General features: G+C 36.0%; 1 protein-coding gene across 9 annotated transcripts in view; it reads right to left on the reverse strand.

Moving 5' to 3' along the window:
• The window catches only part of NAV3 (neuron navigator 3), a 508,016-nt gene that overhangs the window by 156,848 nt on the left and 327,228 nt on the right, over positions 1–23,940 (reverse strand). For all 9 annotated transcript variants that reach the window (XM_074539691.1, XM_074539692.1, XM_074539693.1 and 6 more), the window contains one exon: positions 23,635–23,687. In XM_074539691.1, the coding sequence (XP_074395792.1) occupies positions 23,635–23,687 (53 nt within the window). The remainder of the gene's footprint in view (positions 1–23,634; positions 23,688–23,940) is intronic.

Consider the following 23,940-nt stretch of genomic DNA (forward strand, 5'->3'; position numbering starts at 1 on the left):
TCATTGCATACTACAGCTTTTTATCAAAGTTTAGCAAGAATGATTACTGCTAATTGGGGAATCGAGATAAAGCTTTCATTGTCCGCTTTGGTGCTTAAAACAATTCACAAATGCCCAATCCAGAATGGCATGCTGGCAACTCAGCAACCCACCTAGTAAAACTGGATTTTGTATGCTATAAACAAGCAGCAGTGAAAGCACTCATAGAGAATTGGACACTGAATATATATCTGGAGATGTGAGCAGCTGAGTTTACTAAAAAATGTAAGCAAAAACAGTGTAAGCAAAGGTACTTGCTTGGGATGATGTGGGATTCCGCAGAAATTATATCACTCTCTTTAGCGGTTGTTCCTCTAATTTCTTTCCTCAGAAGAGTTTTTGCTTAGTAAAGAACATGGTGCTGGCTTCTCTTGGTGATTTATAAGAAATCTACAGCTACCACAGAGAGCTTTAGGTACAAAAATGTAGCCTAAATGTAGATCAATAAAAAGATAAAACGTCTGCCTCTAAAATGAATAATAACAGAATTAGACTGCTTTCATGCATCTATTTCTAATACATGATGGAGATGGGGTGCTCCAAAATGTTCTCAAGTCACCATCCTGAGCTGATTACCCCAGTCCTTCCGGGAACTCTGAAGGAATAATCAGCTATAAACATAAAAATTGCTATCTTTGTCTATAAATACGCTGCTATGAAAACAGAAACAATAGGTATAGAGAGAAGTTTTGTTTCAAGTGGCTTTAACAAATTTGATTTTAAAATACTATTTTAGGTTGATGCATTTATTTCAAGGCAATTAGGACCGCAAAAATAAAACAAAATTTGAACAATATATTTTAAAATGCCTATTATCATTGGAGAACATTAAAAATAAAGCAAAGAATATTCAACACTAAAAACATAAAACTGCAGTAGCTCAAGCCCATGCAGTTATTTTATTTGAATGTTTACACATTTTACAAAGTCTCATGTCAATTGTTTTCAACCATCAAAACATAAGGGGTAAATTCACTCCTTGAAAGAAAGCTACTTGATCCTTGGCAGTATCTTTTCTCACCTAGGAAAGTCTTTGACTACCGTCATCTTTCTACATTGGATTCTGCCATTGTTTTCTGGAAATGGTAGTAGCTAAAAGGATTTAAATATTCTTTTTACTACTGACCCTAGCAATATGTATTATGAGTCTACAGACTGTCTTGATCCATGGGTATAAATGTATAAATTTATAGATATTGAAAAATATTCAGATCTGCTCTTCAAGGACAATGAAGGTTAAAACACTACTAAACACATTTTTAGAAGTCTTTTCAAACCTTGATTTCAAGGGCATACTAACATTTACAGTGAATGATAAACCATATTTTTACTGAGTCAATTACAGAGGAAAACCAAAACTCAAAGTCTGCAGTTAAACTAATGAAATTTACTAAAAAAAATGGGGTTTACCACAAAGCTTTCATCAATCAGTTTAATGGTGTCACCAATTTTCACAGCTTAGAATGTGGAATAATCACCCTAAAATCAATGGGATTACTCCAGCTCTGGCCCAGCACAGTCACGGCAGCAATCCAGGCATTAACTGGCATTTTCTTAAATGTTTATGCAGTTTTACACCATGAAGAAATGCCAAATTACCTAATATTCTTAATACATAGAGACATGACATAACTAAATCAGTCGCAAGTTGGCTGCAGCTAAAATAGGAAGATCTGGTTCTTCCTCACCTCCTCTTCCTCCCAGGTGTGAGGGCCCTGCTGCTGCTGGGCTTCAGCACTTCTCTGAGCGCACCCGGAGCAGGCTCCGTGCAGAGAACTCACCCAGCAAAAAGGCAAAGGGATTTCAGTCATTCCAGTTTCCCGTGCAGCCAGGGAAGTGCAGGAGCCAGCAGCGGGGAGGGCGTGTCCCAGCCTGAGTAAAGTGTGGCTTGGGAGAGGAAAGGGGAGGTGGGAAGGAGGGACAAGGTGGATGGTGCCATTCCTGGTGGCAGTGGCAAGGCACTGGGCTGGCTCAGTGCTGACATTCAACCAAACCCCTGAATCCGTTGAGAAAATTGTGCACATGAAGAGAATATTTCTACTCAACCTTTAAACAATGTCAACTATGTAAGAAAAAACTTTGAATGGAAAAATCTATGCTGTGAAACATTGAAAAGAAATGAAGATTTGGTGGGCTATTAGCTGCATAACTCATTGCGTCTTTGGACTTTCAAATCAACCATAATGCAGTATCAATTACTTTAAAGATGGGAAATTCAGCTCTATAAGTACTAGAAGTCAAAGAGAGGGGGGAATAAAAGAAAAATAAAGAAAGAAAAATCAGTACAGTACACCAGTAGCATAATAACTGGAACAATATTTTCTAACACGTATTCTAGTTTAATCGAGTAAGTTTTGATAATGGGCACGGCCCCTCTGCAGCAGTTCAGGAGACCACAAATATAGGAAAATCACAGTTAACAGCAGAATATTTAAGTCCTAATGTGGAAACATCTCAATATCTATCTGCAACACTGAATAATAGTAAATAATAAGCCTACTACCTAAACCTTCACATACATTTAGTGAATAGTACCCTATAGAAACAGCACCTGGTTAATTCACATGCTTACTTTTACAACACGTGTCTCTTAAACTCTCAGAAAAAAACAAATCATTACCACTAACATCAATGACTCAGTATGCTACAGAACTACAAAGCAAATTCTGTTTGGCATCAGAGTTCACCAAGAGAAGTGTAACAGAAGCCCTGAGTCCAAAGTCACCCCTTTGGTAGGGGTGTATGAAGCAATAGCAGTGGCCAACTTTCAGACAATAGACTGGGGTTGCACTGTTAGCTTTATAATAAAGTCTTGTTTTGACTTGTGAATTAAGCAAGTTTGGTGTGGCAACTCACAGGCCCATAATACCCTGAAAATGTCAGAAAACAACTCTTGCAGTCAGTTCTCTGATAATAACTGCAGTTACTGTATAACTCTCAGAAACTCTTAGGGGATTCAATGAGACATGCATTAATATGTTTTTGGGTTATGTTCACTTTCTTTCCACTCCAGTCTAGAAAATGTTAGCCTTAAAATTGTCCCATTTTGAAGCTCTCAGCGTGTCTCTAAATATTGCTTTAATTACCTACTTCTTGCCCTGGCAAACCACAGTTATTCTTTGAACTCAAACCCAAGCAGCCCCAAACACTTTTTCTTCAAACTCACTCACAGATGAGAGTAATTTTGCAATTACAAAAGTTCCAAGAGATTTCAAGCAGCTTCCATTCCTCAGTACTGTTTCAATCAAGAGTGGTATGAATTCCTGAAGCCCGTGTTTATATAAGTAGTTATTCACTGGGGTAAACTCTTCCTAGAGCTGACACTGTGTGTGTGTAGAATTGTGCTGCTCATATATCAGTGGCTGAAGATTTTGTGGTGTAACACAACAAAGATACCAAGCAAATTTTGTACCTTACATATGACCACAATTCTGCAGTGAATTTTGCTTGCAAAAAGAACTAGTTTATAGCAGAGATTATGTTTATCATTATAGTGAGCTGTATCACGAGAACTACAAGGTACTGTAGCAGATGATATCGCTCATTACATTACTAAATTCAGGATTGACTCCAAATCTTGCAAATCACAATAGAGAAGAGTCTCAAATTTGCAAATTTGTTTGTACAGGTACATGCTACCAAGACTGTTGCTGATGATAAAGTTCTCCACCGCTGTCAATTGCTGATTTTTTCTTGTTTTTTCCAAGGCTCTTATTTTGTATTAAAGATTCAAAAGCATGGAATAAATGCAGCACACTGAATAGCAGAACTTAAATACTAAAAACTTTAACAACTATAAATAGCTTAAATAATTAACAATATAATAAACCTTCATTGCCACATAGACATTTGCCACTTAGCTATTCAATCAACACTACATGAAATTGCTTTCCAGAGGTAACAAAACCCTAATTTGGATGCCTAATCACCTCTATATCAAAACTCAAGGATATTATGTCAAATTCTGAAATGTATCTCCAGCATTGTGGGTAAAGATACACTTGGCAAAGATGATGATAATTTAGGAATTCATTTGTGGGCATCATCAGGTAGACAACCATTTGATGCTTTTTAATTAAGGCCTAATTATGCTTTTAATTAAAGCCTGTTATGCTTACAATATATTAAGCTTTCTTCATAAATCTGATCCTTTTTGATAGTATTCATATACATAGCATCATGATAAAAGCATCCGGGACACCTAACACCATAAATACTGGCAATCTCCAATATATTTTTACACTGGTATGTAAGGGGATAAAGTTCATATGAAGATGTAGAAATAAACAGAAATGTCACAGCTCTGATAATATTAATAGATTAGGTAGCATGCAAAGAAGATACATTGGAAATATGTTGACACATATGATATTGCATAGTTGTGGGTAACCTTTTGAGGGAAAGCTATTTGAAATTTATCATCAGAAATAAATCACTAAATCAGACTGAGGGACTTGCATAGTAGTAGTACTTAGTACACAGCTGATTTACAGGAAGAGCTCATTTGTGGGATGTACTCACCAGTGACTTAACACATAGAATATGTCTATTTATTCCTATTATTTTTGCTGTTGCAAAAGATTACTTTTCATCTCCTTTGTCTGAAAGACACTTTCTTCACATGGAAAAATAAATTTAATTGTGGGATGCTCATAAGACATGTAATTATTACTAACATAGCATTATATTTCTCTGTGTGTATAAGAAGCTCAAAAAATATCTTGCTTTGACTAAACCCCTCTTATTAATTTTATGACAATATAGTTTACAAGACCATATAGCCACACAAGTTAGTTACTGTTTGCCTACTTTGAGCTGGATTCTTCCTGAAGAATGGGATACCTTTATAAAAACAACAAATTATTATAACCGCATAGAGTTTCTATACATGCATGCTCTTAAATGCTCATAATTATTTTGGCAGCAAAAGTAAAACAATTATTTCTGTTAGCACTTCATTCAGCGCTATCTTCCACAGTTCCATGTGTGTGTTTTGACATTCTGATTCGTGACCCAGTTCCCAGATAAAATTTGGCAAAGGATTTTCCCTGTAGAAGTTTTGTAATGTTGCTGACGGTTGATTAAGGACATCCATACAAATAATATTCCACAGAAATCCAGTAAATCACATTCATACTCACTTTCCAAAGAACAGAAACTCCACAAAACTCTTCAGTATTTGATGCTTTTTTTTTCTTTTTAATTGCTAATACTAAATAGTACTCTTTGAGATTGATATTATGATACAAGATAGTATGTGTCACGATAACTGTATTTAAAACACACTTTACCAGCATGTTTCTTCCTAAATGTCCCCAGAGTATTTACCTGAACTGAGAAACATACATTTGAATCTTCCTCTTGCATGGATATTCATCACTGATAAATTTTGTGGAGGATTTAAATGAATGCAGAATTAGAAAATATATTATTGTTGTTACACATCTCCTCCTCTTTCAAGTCCTGGAGCACTAGCAGAATCAAAATTAAATAAAATTCAGGCCTCACAGCTAGTAATCTGGACTCTAAATATTTACAATTCACATGTTGCATAAAATTATTAACATTTAAAGAATGTAAAAGCAGATACTATTTTTTGTCTGATTTTAACAGGAATCAGCCATGTAAGGAGATGCACAAGCTTTTGAGATCTGGTTTCTTACTCAGTAGGTTAAGTGCCAGTGAACTGGTCTCAATTGCAGGCTCTAGAATAAGCAGAGGTTCAGGCAAGCAACCAAGACATCTTCATGAGTAAATAAAATCATTTTTGATGCACATGTTGGAGTTGGTAAGAGAACTAAACTTTCCATATAGATTTAGCTATACAGAATGCTCTGGGAGACACTGAAAAGTATTTCAAGGTGGAAATGGCCTAAACTCTGATTTTTCTATGTCTAATAGCAGTAAGAGAATTGGTCACATACACTCTCACAAATACATGGTTAATCCTCATACACACACTACCTAAGACTATTCTTTGGCCAAATATATAAACTTTCACAACCTGCTATGCCCATAGGTGTTCTCAGAGATTTAAAAGGACAAGTTTATTTCAGTTTCTGCTCTTAAATGACTCATCCATTGCACACATTGTGACCTGTTGACAATTCACTTGTTGTGTGGGAAACACCCAGATTTTTGGTTTGCTTTGTAATTTTGTTCCTTATGGGTTTTCTTCCCAGCTGGTTTCACTAGTTTGTGTTTATGTTCTGCCAGTCTTTAAAACAAAGAGCTAAAAAGTTACGAGATAGAGAAATAGAAAATGTTTGCTGTTCTATAGTGCCATGGTTTTAATCTCGGTTTCATCACTCAGATTATTTGACAAAACCAGGTTTAAACCTGACTCCTTAAGTGCACATTTAGCTCTTTTAAACTATGTACAAATGGACATATGTCAAATACTTCCTTCAAGCAAGTCAAGAACTTGCTCCATTTCAATGATAAGGGAATACATTGCTCACTACTTATGGGCATGCTTGCTTTATACATATCTGTATGCAATATGATTTTTTAAAGCTGAGTATTGGGTGCAGAAATACATTTTTGATAGCTGACTTATTCTGAAGAGATCCAACTGAAGAGCTCAAAAGCACCATCCATTATTAAAACTGGTACACAAAAATGGATTACTTCCTTATCCACCTGCCTATCCATTCTTCAAATGCTGCATATTCAACACTGTTTGGGAGTCAATGTGATTCTTAAATTATTGCATAAAGAATATTCAATAGTGAGAGTTCCCTGGTTTACACTGTAAAACAGATGTTTAGCACGTCTGAAATTCTGCTCATCTCTTTAGAAAAATGTGCAACTGGTAATATAATTAAAATATGAAAAAAAACTAATACCTTTTTAATTGTACATATCCTGTGGGATAAAATGTAGCTAATTCATAAAAGGTATGCAATTATGATTTATTTATTATAATACATGGTAAGATTTATTTCAATTATTTGTAAAAGTACCAATCAGTAACCTCAATCATTATAACAAACACCTCCAATGCCATGTACTCCCTTCCATTTGACAGTGTTGTTGATTTACCTGCTTTCTGTGAAAAGCTATCAAAAACTTTACTTGCAAAACCATCGTACCATTTTCACTACACTGTAATATTGAATATTGTATGTTATCCCCAATAGCTGATTCATAGGTATTCGAAAAGAAAGATTCTTTTTCAAATTTAAGAGTAGGGTTTCAAAGGGGACAATGTGAAATAGATTCATATGGAGTCATTTTGTGAGTATTATAATGGAACTATCACAAGCAAGCTGATTATTTTTATATATATAGTGCAGTTGAAACTAGTTTAAACACAAGTGAAGAGAAAGAGATCTGCTTTCTTGTCTCTTGCATATTCATAGTTGTATGTCCTTATTAACATAGAAATGTGTTCATAATAAATTAATTACAGACTCCTAATTTTAAGCAAGATTGTCCAAAAGTTGCATATTTCCATCAAGATTCCTTGTGAAGAAAGCATACAAAGTATTATTATGTAATAATTTTCTTTTTTTCACTAATACTACATAATAAGGACACTTGGAATAGCAGAGAACACACACAAATTCTTCCAAATCTGAAAGTAAATGCAATGGAAAGAAATGTGGCCCAGAGTAATGCAAAACTTATAATGACTCTTCTGAGGAAGCAGCTTGGTTTTAAATTTGCAGTTCCTGTGGAAGATGCTTGTATGGCAGGCTGCATGTTACACAGTTCCCTTGGCCACAGACTGCTGAGACTGAGTGAAATTTGCCATGAATTCTCAGTTTCCCTTGTAGAAATGGGGAAATTTGAAGAAAGGGAAAACTGGGAGATAAACAAGCTCTCAAAAATCATGTCATTTATTTTCTGGTCATTTTTTTCCTATAAGCTCCTGCCATAGCAGCTGACTGGATTAACTTCTTGTGACTACACTGGAAGGTAATGTCAAGTTTCCATGGGTGGTGTATATTAGAAAACCCAACCAGACAAAACAGGTGTTAAAAGTCCTGCTGGGAGATGTTTCGTGCATTCTGCTGACTTGCTGTTGCACGTGGCCTAGATTAAGGCACATTCCATATTTCTATCAAAATTATGGCACGTTTTAGGGGGTTAAGCAGAATACACTGACATACAGACACATTCAGCTTAACTCTTTTGTAGCAAACTCCTCATTATTTGCAATAGAATAATTTAAGGAGCCTTAATATAAGTATCTATCAGTGAACCATGTAGCTTCATTCCAGAAAACTGTTCCAAACTAAGCATTGACTTTGTAATAAGAGACCATATATGAAAATTAAAAACTGATTTACTGAAGGCATCTGGGGAGAATTTTACCTTAGAGAATAATAACTACTGGTATGTAGAAGGCCTCCCAGGCAAAAATTTTTAGGAAATGATACAGGAGTTATTTAATTATTAGTTATTTTTTGAGGAAAAAATGACAATCTTATTTAAAACTGAAATAGCTTCCACTTCCTTTTCCAAGAGATGTTAAGAAACACGCACATCAAATTCCTCCAACATGCAGTCCAAACATGAAATATGACCAGTAAAACCAGAAATGTGAAAACAAATTAACTTCTCAAGTACTTGGAGAATTCAACAGACATATGTACTGACCTGCTGATAAAAGAATGTATGAGGTCACTACTGAGGTCAAAGCATAAGCTGGGGTGTGTATTGTTTTTAAGAAAATGGTACAGTGGGAATTGGATCCCTTCTGGCGTAAATTACTGTCAGCCCTGTCAGGAACACCAAAGCAATAATAAGTGCTGCAAATTTTTCACCTAGCTCCTCACTTGGTGCTTGAAAAACTTAGAGTGAATGTGAGATCATTTCTGTAATGGCAAATACAGAATACAGTTTGTTTGTTTCTGCCTGTACATATCAGCACGTTAATGATTTTTTTAATATTTATTTTTATTTTTATTTTATTTAAATTAATATTTTAATTTAAATAAAAAACAACCCTAATCATAAATTTTAGATGGCCAAACAGATCATTATAAGTATCTGCCTGTCATTTTCATGTAAAACAAAAAAATGCTCTATCCACAAACACCAAAAATCCAGCATCACATAAAAGAATGGTGTGATAATGGTGTGAGCTTTTTTACTCACTCTTCTTTCTGTTTCTTGTCTTGTCTGCATTTGCTCTCCCCATATACAGTAGTCTCTCCCCATCTGCTCTCCCCTTTTTATACAGTAGTCTCTGCAGCAGACATTGTAAAGCACAAAATCCAGTAATGGTAATTTCTGAAATGCTTTTGCACTACCATAATAGAAATTGTGAGAAGAAAGTTTTGGATTTTTGATTGGAATATAGTGCTGGGTTTGAACTCAGAAAACCATGGATGTATTTCAATACATTGCACAAATTTGTTAGAAAGCGTATGGCTGCACAGCAGAATGGATCAAAAGAAAAGACAGGACAAAATTCTCTTTGAGTGTCTGCAAATAACTTGCTACTTCAGGATTCATCTCTATAGGCCACCACCACCATGAAAGAGCCTTATACATGCACTAAGAACACAAAATTGAAGATAAATACTACCCTTTAGGGAGTACCCTTTAGGGAGGATCTTTTTTTTAAGGCAATGATAAAAAGAACTATGTGTTTAAACACAGTATTTCTTAAAGCAATGCTCTACTCCAGTGAGCCTTTTTACCTTTTTTTTTTTTTTTTTTTTTTTTTTTTTTTTTTTTTTTAAATTATGCAACACTTCTGATTCAGCAAGGTACCAGTGTCTAAATATTTATGGAACTTGGCAACTTCTGAAAACTGGAGTGCAGTGTGAAAAAGCACGCTTCTTTGAAACAGAGGAGCTTCTCTCCATTAGGTCAAAAGAGAGTCTACAACAGAGTCTTCATTTATTAGATTTAATTAAACCTTTGAAAGAATTCCAGTTCTCTCCTTCACCACTACTTAATGCATAGCAACTTCATTCAGCTCACTCAAAAAACCAGCTTTTCAAAATAAGGGCAGTACAAGCAGTGACGGAATTAATCGTTTAAAAAATAAGTAAACAAGTAAACTACAAGGCATTTCACTTCATCTCTTGAACTTTGCAACTGGAATCCATCCAGATGCACTGCGTGCTTTCTGAACGCTCCCTCTTGACTGCACCAGAAGTCATAATGCTACAGCTTGTGCAGGAGAGACACTAACAGTTAGCTCCTATCCATCTGGCCTTCTGATTTTATAAACATTCAAAGTTTTTTTTAATTAGATATATTTTTTCATATTACCCTGGGAATAGTTATGGAACTTATGGAACATACAGTATTTGTAGAACACTGAGCTCATCAAATGAAAAGGGATAAAAATACTTGTTATAAGCACCCTCTAAAAGTACAGCCTAGAGTTTTCTGTAGGACTAAGGTTATGTGGCTAGTCCTCTGGCTGGAAATTAAATTCCTTGGGAAGATATGAATTAGAGAACATAGGTTACTAGCTCTCCTCTATGTTTAGTTTTTATATTACTTACTCAAATTGATCTAAGCCCTAAAGAAAAAGACAAGAAAACCTGATGGTGAATTGACATCACAGGTTATTAAAACCATTCAGATTAAACCAGATGGCTTTAAAACCCACAGGGATAGTACAAGAGACTCACATTCAGGCTTTCACTTTTGCTAGTGTACCTGAGCACTGCATTTCAAACCATGTTTAGCATACATGGGAATATAAGACCATGCTGTATATGTTTTCATGCCATGCTTCTAAACAGCTTTCATGCTTGCTCATTTCTGCCCTTTTCTCATAAATATGATAAGAATTTTCCACATTTTCACAAGATCTCAAGGCTAGATTCTTGGTCAGGGACAATAAAAGCACCTGGAACCAGAGAAGGCAGTGGGGTATCTGCTTGTAAGCTCAACAGGGTCAGATTTTTTTTCTTGACTTCTCAGCCAAATGCTATAAGAGAAATATCAGAAGTGCTCAAGCATATAAAATGAAGCCTTAACAAGCACTTAGGGCTTGTTGTCACATCACTTCCAACTGCAGTCAATGAAGTGTAAAGTGTGGGAGGAAACAACTTTTTAAATAGTCATCCAAGTGTTTTAAAGTTCCAAAATACTGCCAGTTTTACTTGAAGAAAAGAAAAAAAAAAAAAAGCATTTTAGAGGAACTTTAGAGGGGGCACATATATTGAAATACATTAATTCATACGATGCAACAATATAAATATTTCACAACTGTTTATGCCAAGAAATCTAAATAGAAGCTTTATATATACAAGAACTGTGAAAACACCCTTGCACATGTGTTTACCCTGGAGTGTTACTGCTGATCTGTCCATGAATTAAGTAAGAGCTCTTACCAAAAGAAAAACAACAAACACCTAATTTAAAGTTGTTATTGGGCAGAATTACCGAGAAAATCTGTGTGACAGGCAAAACAGCTGACAGGGCTGGGATGCTGGTTAGTTAGTTATGTGTACAGTTAGAATACAAAATACTATATCTAACTCTATGAACTAGTATTTATGAAAAAAATAATTAACATGAACTATTACATGCAAATAGGTCTCAGTTCTTAAGTATGGAAACCAAGGGAAAAGAAAATTCTTGTGGTGTTTTTTTCCCCTAAAGGAAAAAGCCATTTGTACAGTCCCATTGTAATTCCAAAGAAATACTGAAGAATCAAGAGGTATGAATAATCCAAACACCTTCTATTTAGCTGCCAATACAAGTCTAAACAAAATATAATCTAATTGTGGTAGAATTAAAGACTGCCAAAAAGTACAAGCTAAAATACAAATATATTTCACTTTCAGGAAGACTTTCAGATTCACCTTTCAGAACTTTGCAGGTTTGGTGTTGATCCAGGATGCCATCTGAAAGAGTTGCTTGGAACTGCATAGGTAAACAAATGCTTTTAAGTTGATATAAAGAATCAAAAAGGCAAAAAATATTTGTGATCAGTTTGTAAGAGTGATGATAACCTTGCCTCAAAAAAAAAAAAAAAAGAAAAAAAAAATCTTGGACAGATGCTGAAAATAGATGCTGAAAATGAACCCTGCCCAGACTAATACATATCCAGACACGGGGCCAACTTAAAATAAGTTCAACTCTAAATAAGTAAACCTCTGATTTATGTCATATGGTCATCTGTTGATCATATGGTCAGCAGACTCCTCAGACTAGGAGTGTTTTAAATAATTTCTGCACATCAGATAACTGCCAAATAAATTACTGTATTTATATTTATACTATTTATTTCTGCTGAAACAAAAATGGTTGTACTGTATTCTAACTATTTATGTATTAAGTTCAAGTCACAGGGGATTTAAACAGACAAGTTACATTAAAATATAAGGAGATTGTCTTAATATTTTAATTCACTTGATCAAAAGCCTTTACATGAAAAAGGATTAGTTTACACTGTTGAAATAAGCAGTCTTTGTGATAATTGCTTGTCCTACAGTTAATTTAAGCCAATTTACCCATCTGTACCTTAACAGCATTGTGTATAATAAAGTTTATATTTTGAATTAACATCAGTATTTAAGTCCAGTTCAAAAATTGTCTAAATTTTTACTAAATCCAAATTTCCGGTGCCTTATGCTATCTGGTGCCACTTCAGAGTGGTCAGATCCATGGGCTCTTGACAGCAGGAGAAGGCTGCCAGAGCAGTTATTTCAATGGTGAAAAATCCGTAACTACTCTTGATCTGGCCCATGGCTGTGGGGACACGAGACATTTTTTGGCAAATACAGGATGTTTCATTTTGACATTTCACGGAAAATATGGTGATTACAACAGTAGTGCATAAATATACACTGAAAGAGCAGGCAAGGAAGTACATTCTAACTCCCTAACACTGTAATTTTAGATATTGGGATAAGAGGAGGAGAATGAAGGAAAAAAATGCCAGGGTCAATTGTTCTTTTTAAGTCACTCCTCACATTGTCATTCTCAGAGAGGAAATATTGACCTGGTAGACCACTGCTGTGTGCCAGTCACATGTGCCAGCAATAGCACGTTGGGGAGAGGCTGAGAGCGGAAGAGATTTGCAGCAGGGTTCAAAGAGGAGTTTGTTCTTGGAATAAAATTAATGGCAAATAAGAGCACAAGGTTAGGTGGGTTAGTGTGCATAGAAGTCAAGGAACTCCAAAATGGTGAGTATATAAAAGACACTGTAAAATCAAGCAGATTTGGCATTCTTTCCATGAAACCAGTTCACATTAAGCTGCAGCAGATGCAGGCAGCTTCTGTTCCGGCAAAGATCAAGGGCAGAGTGAGAAAATACATCTGGACAGACCATAGTAGTTTCAATAGGCACCTACTTTCATTCTTTCTCTTCCTTTTCTAACACTGTAATTGTACTGTATTCTGGAAGTTAACGCAATACTGTCGAAAAACCAAACTTTTTAAGGCAACAAATTTTTTATATTTTACCTTCTAACAGGAGAGCAGGGAGAGGGTGTCAAGACTTTCTAATGTACATCATAATTTTAAATGTAGTTAGACAGGATAACTTTTGCTGCCACATTAGTCTGTAATTAACAACTAGATTTCTAGGACATTCTGTGTTACTTTATTAGCCTCATGTCTTGCAGTCTCTTTGCTGTAAGACCAAAGTTTTAAATACCAGGTATGTAGAGTGGCTAAAAGATGACGGAGAGCCCAGTACTGTCACCTAGGCATAATAAACCACACAATACCTCCAAAAGCTTGATCATTTGTTGGGTAGTATTTATTTTAATTTTAAACATATATAAGTAGTATAAATTACAAGAAGGGTGTCTTCTTTCTTCCCTTCTGCAGGTAAACTCACAATACAAACGCTGTTCCACCCTAACATTGCTAATTCCTTTAATTACTATGGAAGCCACAACTTGTTCCTTTCTGGCACCCTCTGCTGCTTTACACATTACACCACAGTCAGCATTTTATGGACAGTTGCACAGTTCCTGTGTCTCCTTTAAAACATGTTCCCAGTAGTTGCATTTCCCAGCCAAACCTAGTAAAAGCTGATGATGCTCCTACCTGCTGTAGGAGCACGTAGGAGCAAATGTGCCCTCATTTATTGTTTGCAAATGTTAATGCTTAATTCTCAAAATCTGTCTAGTAGCTCTAATCTAAACTTAATCTGTACTCACCCTAAGGAACAGAGATGTTAGTTCTGGTAAATCTGTAGAACAGTGGCCATCTCACACTCTCACAGATGTCCAGATAATACAGAAATTCCAAGAATTTAAAAACTCCCACAAACTTTGATTCAAAAATGAGAGGTAGAGAGACTTAAATACCTTTGAAAGTGAGTAAAATCATTGAGTTCAATCAGAACTGCACAAGGTACTTTACAGAGGTGCACGGCCATATGTGCAAGCCACCCATTAAAACACACGGTCACATTGTTTCTCAAGGGACTTGCATGCTTACTCAAGCCTCAGAATTCTCCACTGTCAGGAGAGGCAGTGGCAGATTATTTTAGGAAGAAGGATGAATAAAAGGCTGGGTACTTCACCTCAATGTTAAGAAATGTTCTTTTGTGAAAAATCTACCTCTCTGCGGAAACTCAAAGCTCTACAGACACAGAACAATAACCTTCTCCAAATAACATACAGCACTCAAAATTATGAAAGTCTAAGCAGAAGTGGGGGTGATTAGAAAATATTTCAATAGAATTCCTCAACTATAACTATAAGAGAACTGGCATTTTGCCACAGTTCCAAAATAATCAGACATTTGAAAAAATCTAGAAAGCTGACAAAATCTCAACATTACCAGAAAGCCTTGTTTGGTTATACTGTAAAATAAAACCACTTCAGATACATTGTTTATTTTCTTGTTCAGCTTAAATATGCATTTTTGCTGTTCAGCTAAATATAAGGCACTTTCTTCTCTATTTTTAAATCCAGCAAACATTCTAGACATTCCTGGTATTTTTATAACATACTCTCCCTATAGAAGATGATAAAAATACACCATCATGAAGCAGACATATTTACTGTAATCTGCTGCTGCTATCTGGGAAAAATCTGTTAATATCTTATACCACAGGTGCTTTCTAGAATGTATGTCATAGTCAATTTGTGTGGATGTATTTAACTGCATGTTTATGTTTAGAATTTTCATTGTATTGCTATTACTGGAGGCTTCAAGGCCATTTATTCCTCACCTCTTTGTCTAAGCATATGCATTGCAAATATATATTTGTTCTATTCCAAAACTCCAGGGAATGTTCACATGACATTTTTGAAGGGGAGGAAAAAAAAGAAAAAAAGAACCACCAAAAAAGCCCAACTAAAAATTGAAGAGCATGGAAATTTAATTACAGGTGGGTGAAATGGAGACTGTAAACTGCATCTTTTCAAACAATAAATACTTCAAAGTGTACATCACTCATTAGTTTTCAAATATACTGCCGCATTTAATCTCTGTGTGTCCTCCCAATAGAGTTTAAGTCAAGTTTCTGATTGATTTACATTCCTGAAAAACTCAGCTGAGGGATGGGGAGAAGAGATAGACGGGTGAGGTGGTCATATCTCAGGGGCTTGAGTGGCATGTTCCAGATTGAGATTGAGGGGAGCTGGGTTTCAAGGAACTGCAGGGGGGAGAGGGAGGAGGAAGGCACTGTTTGAGGGAAAACAGGTGAACTTAAGGGACAAAAAGATCTTTTAGTGTTTCTGAAGTGTCTACAGAAGCAAAGTGCGCAAAACCCTAATTCCAGTCCTAACCAAGCAAACTCAACTATAACCTAATGACTCAGTAGATTTCCTGGAGACTGTATGAGTATTCATCACAATAGATGTACTTTTCATTACATGATTATTTCATTAACATCTAGATGAGTTATTCTCTTATGATTCTACACAGTAATAAGACAAGGGATTTGTAAGTATAAACAAAAGGCTAATAACAGTGCATGATTTATCCTTCATGAATAATGTACTTCTATCCTAGTAAAATAACACTCAGGATGTGTTCCTGCAGCATTTTCTTTTATGGCTTCAGACAGTCAAATGTGAGTGACTCAGGGGAATATGAATCTCAGTGCCTGACACCAGTGAGTAACTCAGACCTATTCTGTGAAGAGGGATTGTTATAAATCTTGTGGTCCTTTTAATGTTCTCAAATGTAATGTTCTAAATGTAAAGAGAACTGCTTGTTTCAGTGTAAAATAAAGAGGCCTCACAAGAAGTTAAACGAGAATCAAGCAATATCAAAAAAGGAGATTATTTTGTTGCCTTTTCCTCCCCTGCCTTTCTAAGACAGCAACATTCTTTAGGCAAGATAAATGAAGGGTTCCATTCTTTATTCACTACTAATCTCACACTTCCAGCAGTTCTTCCATCCTTTCCTCAGCTTCCTTGTTCTCTCAGAGTAAAAATATGCTTGGTCTACCACAAAAAGGCATCTGTTACTCTGTCTGTCCAGCTGTCATCCCATCTATATATTCTCTTAAATTTCTTCAGTTCCTGGAAATTTTAGGGTTTGTTTACAAAAGCATTTAGAGTCACTCCTCTTCCAGTTCTATGCTAAACCAGTTTGCCTCTCATCTTACTGAAACTGGCTGTGTTAATATCAACAAAACTTGAACCAAGAATTCAAACATCTACACCCCTGAGATTCAACCATTGTTAACACCTTTAACCTTGCCCTTAGAGAAATCATTCTCTTTCTTTCCTTTAATTTCTCCATTCATATAGTCACAATTATTCCAAAAATGTATTCTCATATAGACTCTCCTTATTCTCTTTATCTTTCTTCTTTTGAGGTTATATATATATATCTGGTCCTGATACACTAATTTTCATTTTTACTCTAGCCATTATGTCAAGTTAATTTCATCTGCAAACCAACAAACAAAAAAATTAAGGTATACACTAATGAAGATTAGTAAAGAAGTTACTTCCCTAACTATCCTTCAGTTTGCATTATCTATTTGCATATTTTCACTGTACTTGTATCTACATGCATTGCTTTTTGCCAGAGAATTTTTAAATTTAATCCTCTGGCACAGAGGATTACATAAAAAAGGCATGAGCCCCCTGCAAAGGCATACACAAGTTTATAAAATTGCTTTGTTGATGTCTAAAATAAACAAGGAAACTCCAATCCAGAAGTTCAGCTTCTAAAATTTTGTCTTGCACTCATCATTCATGATTCAAGAGCTTGGAATATGGGAGACTCCAGTGATAGTTGACTTCAGTATTCACTGAACACCAAACAAGTTACAAATGCTCTGAAGCCATCTTGTACATTGTACACTGAGCAGTGGATTGCAAGGGTCTGGATGTGTCAAACATGCTCAAGAAAGTCTTTCCTCAAACAGCTGAGGACAATCACTGGGTAAGGATGTGGGAATGGGATTAGCTCCTAAAAAGCAGATCACACCCTGAACCTACCTAGGAAATGAGAGGGCTTGTCTAAGAAAGCATCTTCAGAAGGCTAGTTAGGACATGCTCCTGGCGATGACAGTATCGGGCCCCTGGGTTCTGGGAATCCCAGAGGGGTTAAAAGTTTAATGTAAATCACCTACCTAGTGAAGAAACTCACAAAGCACAGCTAGTTAAGCAAAAAATATATACTTGAAAATGGGAAATCTGAATATGTATCAGGTTGAGGAGTGTCATTTCCCTCACAGAAAAACATCTGCTTATATCCTTTCATAATGGAGTTGTATCAGCCTTGTCTGCTCTTCCACATAGAGCTGCAGTGTTGCAAGTCAGGAGAGAACAGACTGTGAAGATAAGTTTTTGTCACCAGTGTGGCTCTAATGTGTATTTAACCCACAGTTGCCCTCATAAAATTTTTATTGCATGAGACTTAACTAGGCCAAACCACAAGAGTTGGATTCAGAAATATGTAATTAACAGGTAAGTAAATCCTTGTGAGGCGGGACACCAAAGAACATATAAGTTGTGCACTACCATGACCTAATTTTCCCAGGGAATGGGAATCATGATGCTTCTGCCACCACTAAAAAAGTCCAAGGAAGAAATGCAATTGATGGGAGCTTGCTGACTTTTGGGGACAGGCTCATCTACACCGAGGGCAGTGTCCTTATGAAATTGCCAGCTGGACAACAATCTGGATTGAGGCTGCAAAAAAGTGTAGACAATATGGTCTGAATTTAACAAAAAGGGAGTCATACGGATGTCGAAAGGGGCCATATAGGTGTCACTGCAGGAAGAAACTAGCCCACACATTAAAGGAGCTTGGGTTAGTTTTCAGAACTCAGATTTAATTCCCAGTTTCCCAAGGGACCATATTTCTTCACCCAGCCAAATTTCTGTATATATTTCAATCTGTTACGCTTGCATGGAAGGCTCACCTGAAGCTGCTCCAAAGCACAGAAAGTACATCTTGAACCCATACAGCCAACATCACCAACAACTGCACCAGCAAAGCCAGGAAATTCTTAATACAGTTTAAACCTGTGTAGGGCAGGAAGAGCTCACATGCGCGCCCACTTGACAGTTAACATAGGGATGACATTTTCAGGCTTCCTGTTCCTCAAACACACAACCATACCACACACATTTTCACATGGAATTCATGAACCTTAGTAGAACCCTCAATTCTTACTTTATACACAATTATCCTGTTTTGCACAAACAATTTTTAGACACCGAATATCATGCTGATGTTGTCATCCTTGGATATTGACATTCATGGACATGGATGGTGCTATTCCACAGTGTCTGCCCAGCACATCCGTGTCAGAGGAAGTTTGAAGGACACATGGCACATTTAGTAGTTGGAGTTTCCACCCATTTATCCTGTCCACAGGCTGACTCCTTGTTAAGAAAAGATCTGCATGCACCCCATCCTCTTCCAACCTTGTCCTCCTCCAGAGAAAAACCCAAGCATACCAGCAGAGCCACCATGGGCTTCTGTGAGACTACAGGAACACTACGGAGCACACCGAGCTCAATAAATTACAAAGCAACATCTACCAGTTTATACACAGTATTCTTGTCTGTCTTTAGGCTTCAGACACTTTAACTTTCTCTGTCACAGAAAAAGCTCCCTGGTTAAGCAGAGACTGATTCACCTACTCTTGTTACCTTCCTCTTGTTAATAAACACAACTTTTCTTCAGTCTCATACAATAAAGCCAAATTTTTGGTACTCTTCTGTCTTTTTTTACAAAACATTCTAAACTTAGCGTCTTTTTGAAGGCATTATTAATGAAATCAAGAACTCTGTTGTAGAAATTATCTTGTCAGTTCTAAACATAGTCACACCAATTCCCACTTTTATAATACATACTGCTGCTAACTGAAAATTGGTGCTAGTTCTGATAGCTAAAGCTTTTTAGTAAAGATTCTTATCAATATGGCAATGTTCTACAGCTCCAACACCTTTTCTCTCCTCCCTGTTTTCCAGGAGGAACAAGACATGTATTATTAGTGAACTCAATTTTCTCTGTGGGATAGCAGCATATCTATATTCTAAATCATAAAATTACATTTGATGCATACCTTGGGTTGTAAAAACTAGTAGAAAAGTGTGCCAAAGATCCGACTGACAAAAGAAAAAATAGTCTTCATTAAGTGCATACAAGAACACTAGGAAACTCTTTAATAAGAACGGTCTCTCCAGTACTACCATAACTATGAGAAAACCCCTGCTGCCAACAAAAATTAAAGACGCTTTTGTACCGGGATGGATATCAGCAGAGACAGCGCTTGTGGGAAGTAGCAAGAGCTAATTCTAAAAAACACCTATTAAGGCAGCATTGATCTCTAAAGGAAAAATGAACTTGAAGTGCAATAAACTAAAAGTTTTTGTCACCTTTGAATTTATTTTACCATTTATGCCACTGACAGCACTGTAAACTATGTGAGGAAAGAAAAGAAACATGAGTTTTGAAAAAGTCACTAGGGACAAAACTGAAAATCTCACCATTAAAGGATTTTCAGTCCAGCACCTTTTTATTCTTTTGCATTTTCTCCAACTACTCCAGCATGGACTGAATTGGTATGTTTTGTGTGATTACAGTGTGTTTGATGTGATATGTTAAAAGCTGAAACACTGGAGATTTCCCATCATGTTTATCATTTGCTCAGGAGGAAAAAAAACTCCAAACCCTGAATGCTTTCTCTCTGAACAATTAGATAAAAGCTTTATAATGTATTTTCTACCAAAAAAAGCTATCTCACTTTTTCTAATGATGGGGAAACTTAAAACAGAAATTAAAGAAACAAATGAGTTATAAAGAAGCAGAAAGGAATTAGCTTTGGATTTTATCAAAAGATAAACCCATAATTTTCTAAACAAAGATGATATGAAATTTCCTTAATTGATAGACTTATAGAATAATCTATACAAGGAAAAGATAAAAATTAATGTGGCATTATTTTCCATTGAAGGGATTCAACAAGATAATGAAAAAATAGAAGTTCTATATTGCTCCTTGGAAGCATAACTGTAAGGAAAAAAATAACCAAGACTCTACATGACACTCTGGACAGATATGTGCTGCAATACACAGAGGTTTAAAGCCTTATTGTATTTACAAAAACGATTCATAAGTAATACTAAAATCTTTTCACCACAGTATACTGACCCAGCAAACAAGCAAACCTCCCAATTTTCTTTCTAATTTAATTTACTTAAAACTTCTGAGGTTTGAATATGAGATAATTTATCCCCCAGTACATCTCAGATACTCAGGTTCTGTGTGCAACATCAAATGGGTTAACATAATGAATCCTGGTAAAGTTAACTATGCAGAAGCTGGGTGCTGCTGGGCTGCACAGGTTTTTAGTTGTTATGAACTTGGACCTATGGAGCCAATTCAACTTGTCTGCAAGTATTTATACATCAATGCCAAAATGAGCACAGCACACAAGACATTGCAATAGAACTAACTAAAGAAAAACTAAGTATTTTATATACATTTAAAATAAACATTAAAATATGTTTACAATTTAAATTCAGTAACAGCTGAATTGAGATGCCTCAATTGAAAGATTATGCCATTGGCATCATTCACTTGAAAGATGATGCCATTGGCAAGAGGAAAACCAAATTATGAGTGGAACAGACTTTGGGAGTATTGGTAGTGATTAATTATGAACTGGTATCAATATCATTCACCACAGAGAGTATCAAGAATTTCCAACAGCAGACAGTCCATGTCAGTGCTCCCTAGCTTTTTTTAAGCTAATAATAAAATATCTTGGACCTCCTGAAAATGGCTATCAAAGGCCTCCTGGAAGGGTATCAAATGGCAGATGAATAGAGAAAACATTTCCCCTTACTTGTAAGTTATTAGAGCAAGGATTATGAAAACATATGTTCAAGAAGAGGGTAGTGGGATTCTTGAGGTTTAATAACTAAAAAGTTTTAAATTAAAGCAGTGAATGAATGGCTAACAAATGTTAATAGAGTATTTTGACTGTTGCTGGTTTGATGACTGATGTTCTAGCATGTACTGACAGGACATATTGCTACATGCTGGTGTATGACAAACATACAACATGCAAACTAGCTTTGACTACTTTTCTTTTTTTTTCCCCTGCATATCACAAGCACCTCAAGAGTCCACTGCTATAAGGAGAAGAGAATTGCCCTACAATTAGCTGAGCAGGCTAGCAAAATTGAGCACTGCCAAGGAAAATTACCTGAAAATATGGTAAAATTGTGTCTTTGGCTAGGTTAAACCAGTGCAGAGCTCAAAGGAAAGAAATGGAGAGCAGGCTTAAAACCTGGGGTCTCTGAGAGAAAAACTGACAAGTTTGAATTACTTTAACTTCAGTACATTTTAAATTTCCTAACTCAGTTAAGAAATCAGCAGTATAGAACTGGTATGTGAAAAGTCAGGAGAATAAACTGATCAGTCTGTAGAGATAAAACAATTCAGTAAAGTGATTGTGTCAAAGGCAGATAAATAAATATATTACTATGAAGTTAAAGTGGCTAAATGTGACACTTTAGTCACTGTGCAAACACTGATATATGACTATGCACAGCAGCTTTCAAAGCACCTGGTTTGACACCCAGAACACCTGGGACATATTCTTTGGCCTGGCTGAGCTGTGGCATGGGCTTGTGGGAGAAGAAAGATGGAAAGATGGACACAAGGAGAGCCACAAGTACCGCTGCACGATGGGCATGCACTGACCACGTTTCCTCCATGGCTGCATGGAGCTAGAGATGAAATCAAGATTCCCTTTTCCACATAAGAATGCAACAGGGAACATACACCAATGTTGTTTTGGAGATACAAACATTGCTAGAGTGGATAGTTCTCTCTGCAGCTCACCTTTCTGTCATGGAAATGAAGCTCGACAGACAACAGAGTGGTGGGTCCCTAAGCAGTCCTAGATGGCCGCTGACCACTTATATAACCTTGGGAAATCACACCCCTTCCCTGGGCTTTTGTGCCTCCTTGTTTGTCTTGCCTGTCTGGAATGGCAAGTTTTAACATGATTGAAATAGAGAGTGATTATCTCTAGATCTGTGTGTGTAATATTAGAGTTCCACGCTGGAGTTCCCAAAGTTCTCAGCCAGGGCCACTAGGTGCTGCTGTAATATGAGTAATTAAAATAATAACTATTATTAAGGAAATTGTGTGTGTTCTTTCTATGGACTGTTTGAAAAAGTCTGAAAGTTAGAGAAAAAACTTATTCTAAATCTGCACATTCTTTGAACAGTAAGAACAAAAAGACCTCATTATTCACTTCACTAGTACCCTTTTGACACTTTGCAGAAAAAAGCTGCAAACACCTCCCACCTTTAAAAATGCACTGAAAAAAATGCACTTTTTTCTGTTTAATTTCTATTTTAAACCCAGTTTCAGCAGTTTACCATTATGCAAGTTCAACCAAATCACTATACTCCAAAATCCTTGCCAGCTACACAATTATGCATCTTATTTATATATTATTTGAATGTGAACAGAAAGGCAAAGACCTCAGCATGGGAGAACATGACTTGGATTGCAAATGATTCAATAAATGAATAGTGATTTTACTGAGGCTCAGATTTTGTGTCTGTCACTTTCACAGTATTCTAAGGAGGTTTCATCTTATTAAATGTAGTTGACTAGCCATAAACACAGTAAAAGATTAATAGGACTCCATATGAATCACAGTCACTAAATGCTTCTTGTCTGAGAGTATTAAAAAGTCTTTAGACAGCTGCCAGCTATAGCTCAGAGAGCTATATGACTAAAGTACTATTTCTGAAAGCCTTGGAGTCATCAAACTGGACTTCACAGAGGACAATCCAAAAGGCTATTTATATTTTAAAAATAATTTGGCAAGTGCTGTTTATCAAACCAGTTTTCCAGACACAAAGACTCCACTTAATAATTTACTCTTGGATTCACTGTCCTTAAAATGAAGCTAAATGGAATTATTTGGATCCACAGAAGAACAGGTCTGATAAGGCAATTCTAGATTAATTAGAAGTGATGACGTTTTGCTGCCAGGTTATCTCAAGATCCAAAGTTAGCATAGAAACAAAGTTAAAAACATTAAGCATGTGTGGAAAATAAGTATCAGGAACCTGTATAAGAATTAGGACTTTATGGTAATAATGGGACAGAATATTCATATTTTATATAAATCCTTATTAAAAAACATTTTAGGAAAGTGGAGTGGTGCCAACACAAACTAAAAATATATTTTATTCTTACCATTTGAGATTGGCTCCGTGGACAGCCATTGATATCTTCAACCTTTTCATTTGCTAAACAAAAACAGTGAGGGGAAAAGCAAAAGTAAACAATGAGATAAAAGTTTCCTTTCCAACCCCTGGTCAAAAAAAAATTAAAAAAAAAAGAAAAAATAAAACTCAAACCCAAAAACCTAAAAATCAAAACAGAAAAAAAAAAACCTGAAGAAAAGCAGAAAAGGCACAGCAATAAAATGCAGAGGGTTTTGTTGACAGAGAGCTCTTTTCTAAGTAAAGCTCAGTCTTACAGTAACAACACTCTTGTTAG

This window comes from Zonotrichia albicollis, chromosome 4, assembly GCF_047830755.1.
Source record: "Zonotrichia albicollis isolate bZonAlb1 chromosome 4, bZonAlb1.hap1, whole genome shotgun sequence".
Lineage (NCBI taxonomy): Eukaryota > Metazoa > Chordata > Aves > Passeriformes > Passerellidae > Zonotrichia > Zonotrichia albicollis.